The sequence below is a fragment of the Dreissena polymorpha genome, chromosome 8, assembly GCF_020536995.1.
Source record: "Dreissena polymorpha isolate Duluth1 chromosome 8, UMN_Dpol_1.0, whole genome shotgun sequence".
Classification (NCBI taxonomy): Eukaryota; Metazoa; Mollusca; class Bivalvia; order Myida; family Dreissenidae; genus Dreissena; species Dreissena polymorpha.
The window spans coordinates 98,254,714-98,259,258 of NC_068362.1; the positions used below are offsets into that span (position 1 = coordinate 98,254,714).

Here is a 4,545-nt window from a genome sequence, read left to right on the forward strand (position 1 = left end):
TGTGGTGTTGATGTGGGTTTTTTTCTTAATAAAGACAGACAAAAATCAAAAGGGACCGGATACAGAGAAAAGCCTGGTTTATGTTGAATACAACTGTTCCTTAAATACCACTTCATTCACTTCTTATATATCAACTATGTAATCCCATAAACAAAGCAAGACTTATATAATTTTCGATACATCTCTGTATTTGGTAAAAAAGCATTTAGACATTCTACTGTCTGCATCAAACACGACACACATCAATACTGATATAATAATTCAACAAATATATATGAACACAATTAATGTTATCTACATGAAAAAAAAAACATTTCATGCATACACATATACAATATCCACCTATTTTGTTTTTCTTCATCAAAAACAAACATAAACTTTTTAACTTTGTCTTTACAGTTCCACTGTCCAAAGCTGAATGACGAAAAACCGACAATACACTCAATTTCCTCGTCCACACTTTCAGTGCGACCAAGTGTTCATAACATTGCATTGGGGAAAATATTTTCTTCTAATTCCTTAACTCAAACGACGAATATTATATATAATACAGGCAAGGCCTGAACATATTTAACATTTGCCTCGGCTCGTTGTTTAACTACTCAAAACTATATGAACTTAATACCTGCATTAAACAGTAACTTATTATTCTCTAAGATGACTTTTTCTTCGATAGAAAGATTTATTTCCAAATCCGATGTATACAACAACATGATCATCATATGTAAAATATACAACATCTGAAAATCGTTTCATTTATAATGCCATAGCTTTGGGATAAAACGAAAGAGAGGATAAAGTAAATATGAATGCAATGGTCGTCTTTAATATATATTAGTATATGGCATTTATTGAAAACACAGGGATAATGTTCTTTATTGTCATAATAACCGCTTAATTATTATAATATGGATGTGATGCAAGAATGCATATTTAAGATATGTTTAACATATGTGTTAGCAGAGCAATCTAGTCAACTATGATGTATGAAACAATGTACTGATACATTTATAAATTCTTTTAGAGCATTCACATGCAACAGAAAAAAAAATACAATTTTCATTGAAACTATGATACATTAAATGGTAAACAAACAAGAAAACAAATCAAAATAAAGCAGGAAAATTGTATAATAAAAGTAACAACTAACTGTAAAAAAATAGGAATTGATGTACATAAACAATCATGCCTATGGTTTCTAGATCGTTTAGGATAGTTTTGGGGAAACTGTTTAAAACACAACAGTACTATATCACATTCTATGTACACTATTCTTTTGATTGACGTATTTTCATAATCTGTCACTAATATACTGTAAAAACTTTATTGTTTCGTTTTTCAATTCATGGTACGCAACAAAGCAACCACAAATATGTTCAACAGTACATCATTTGTCCACACACCACACCCGTTTGTTTTGCATGTAACCCCGTCAAACTTCAATGTTTGGGCTGCGTCATGGGGTTTAAAATGACGACTGGTACCGTTCAGACCTTCGTCTGCACAAACGTATGGAGTAGAATACCAATCAAATCGTCCGTCCGTTCCAAACTTTAATATACGTCCCGGCCAATCTGCAAATACCAATTTGTATTAACCGGCTCATGTACATATAAACTTAACTTCTCCAGTGTAAATTCTAAACTCATATTAATTTAATATGTTTTACCGTCTGACATCACGTTTATACACAGTTTGAACGTTGTATATGACATTGGCCTCGAAATAAGAGATGTTGAATTTGAAGAGAGTCGAATAATTGTTGCGGACAACACCGCTTTTTTAAGCCGGGATAATTGATTAAAAAATATTTACCGGTATTGCACGTTGGAGTTAAATACGTGGGTTAATTGGAGATATATATGATTTGTGGCTTTTAAGATCTAGAATAAAAATGAACTTCGTGTAATATCCGAAATGACAGTCACTGCGAGCGTTTTCCGAATATGTGCGTTAAACTATGAAGATTTGGTCAAACTTTTAAACAAAAAGAAAAACCAAACGTGACAATCTGATTAAAAAGAAGTCCCTAGTTTGCATTTTGCGATCGGCAAAGATTTTCATCGGAAAGGTTTTTAACATGACCCATGATTCATATTCAACAATATTGATTTTCTGTGCGTCTTTATTCACCGCGGGGAATCACGTGATCAAAAAAGTACATCGTACGCACAAAAGGGCGGAAACAGCTCTCGCTTAATGACGAAAATCAAGGTATTCTCATATTTAATATTATCAAAATAATTAATAACTGTGCGCAGAGTATCCGCTTAGTCGCCTTATGTACTCTGGTAATTGTCGTTTTTCTTAGATTTTTGTAGTTTTCTCAACTATTCAGGAACAATAAACAATGAAATTTGTACATCGTCTGAACATATTTTATTTTGACATGTTTGCTATTCAAGACGACAGACAACGAAATAAATACATTTTTTGCTTGTTAACATGTTTAGAATATTTTGTACAAGATTTTGCCCGTTGTTTAACCTTTTTCAGATCTGTGGCGAGGAAATTGGAAAATAGAACATCGTCTGAACAGTACCTTTAATAAAATGAAAGGGTATACTCACTCTCTGTAGTGCAAACCGCTGTCAGTTCTTGTTCACTCTTCATACTCAAATGCAAAGCGGGGCTTTGTTCGCAGGTTGCATTAAATTTCGTATATGTAAAACAGCGCAGTAGTTTTCCACACTCCATTTGGATACACATATGCTGCAAAGTTTCGTTCGCAAGAGTGTTGAAAATACTTGCGGTAGTTTTCATTTCAACAATCAGGAACAGTTTGCCAATATATCGAGCATGTAGCGTCGCGCACATATCACCGACTGATTTATTTAATTGGTTTGCTTCGATATCTTCCAAGTAATATTTCTGAAATTTGTTTGAACAGTCGATTATTGTTTTCTCTGCTGCGTCTTCAAATGAACCTAGACGTTCTTCCCAGTCTCTAGACGTCTCTTTTGCCGCCGACGGTGTAAAGTTGTATGCCAGAGTGTTGAAAGCAGTTACAACAGTAATTCCGCTGTACAACAGTTCGCGGACGTAATCAGCAAACAATAGCTGATGTGACATGTTGCATCGGTGACTTTCAGCAACGCTTTGTAATATTGTCTTCCCGGAGAAAAGGGTGTGCATATTCTCGGCAAAATGGTTTAGCCTGTCTTCAAAATTTGAGTCGCGCATATTATCTTTAAACTTCTGTGTAAGTGTTTCTTGTTCAGTACCGTTATTCTGAGCTATCAGTTTTAACTCTCGAAGTCGAGATGTAATATACTGTTGAAATTGTCTAATGTTTTCCAATTTGTCTTTCAAATCCTCCTGGTAAAACAAATCTTTTATTTGATTGGACAGGTCATATACACTTTTGTGTACCTTGTCAAGCTTTTCCGATAATTCTTGAATTTGTTGCTTGATGTCGCCATCTTTATTATCTATAATGGCAAACACATCAGCACCAAGACTGAATAAATCCAGAAAGATCCCGCCGATTTTCTTCAAAAACTGAACAGTCTTAGGAGCCTGTGTTGGCTTCACGTGGCAACAAACGATCCAAAATGAGACTAAGCAAATAAACATTTAATTCGCTATTGGCTTCATTTAAAACATTTTTTTTCAATTCCTTAACCAATATCGAGCCGGATTTGACGACTGATGTCGATGGTTTGTTGTCGGCTTGTATTTATATCAGGTTATTCACAGCCAAATCCGATAACTAAATATAGGAACATTTGCGTACTGTAGTTAAAGACGAACAGTGTCGCTTGACTAAATATAGAACTGATATGAAGAGTTCAAGAGGGTGTATTAATTACATGTTGTTTTAAAACAGCATAAGATCTCAAAATGTTTTCGTTTACAGTAACTATGAATTATTATAGTTGATTTGATATATTTGTCGGTTTTTATACTAGAGGGGCACGTTGGGGCCGGAGAGTTGGTGTCCTTTGATGCTGCAGAACGCCAAAACGACATACAAAAATACTTACAATAAACATCGGGCTCCACAACACGAGGTCTACGTGCCTTGTTATCGTTCTGGGTAAGAACATCTGACGAGTACAAACTTTGTCGTATCGACGTGCTGCGCGTTCGAAGCCTATTAAAACAAACTTAATGAGTTAAAGAACATAACTGTACAAAGTAATATAGTGAGAATGCATGGTTTCACACATCGAGTTATAACTTAGAAATAAATAAAATGATATAACCTCAGTTTTTATATTCTTCTTTGATAAAAGTGTAGTTTCAACTGGAAGTTTTACTTCTGTACATGTGAATGTTCATGTAGTCTGCTGACTATACTACGACCATTCGAAATGTGATATAAATAGTTTTGCAATATGGTAGAATATGCTAAAAATCAACCACAATTGTGGCATCGAGTATAGAGAACAAGTAAATATACAATCAACTGTCATTAAATTCATACAAGTTGATTATAAATGTGCATTAAAAGCAGAAAATCTGAAATACGGTGCATATGATAAAATTGAATATTTTTGTTCCATGGTTATCTTACAACTCAATACTGGACTATTGTTTAAA

General features: G+C 34.1%; 1 protein-coding gene across 1 annotated transcript; it reads right to left on the reverse strand.

Moving 5' to 3' along the window:
- Nucleotides 1-201: 201 nt before the first annotated feature.
- LOC127841443 (uncharacterized) lies at nt 202-3,658 on the reverse strand. Its single transcript, XM_052370271.1, has 2 exons — nt 2,571-3,658; nt 202-1,574 (listed from the first exon to the last, which is right to left on the reverse strand). The coding sequence occupies exons 1-2, from the start codon at nt 3,574-3,576 to the stop codon at nt 1,339-1,341; spliced, it is 1,242 nt and encodes a 413-aa protein (XP_052226231.1). The 5' UTR covers nt 3,577-3,658; the 3' UTR covers nt 202-1,338.
- Nucleotides 3,659-4,545: the final 887 nt, after the last annotated feature.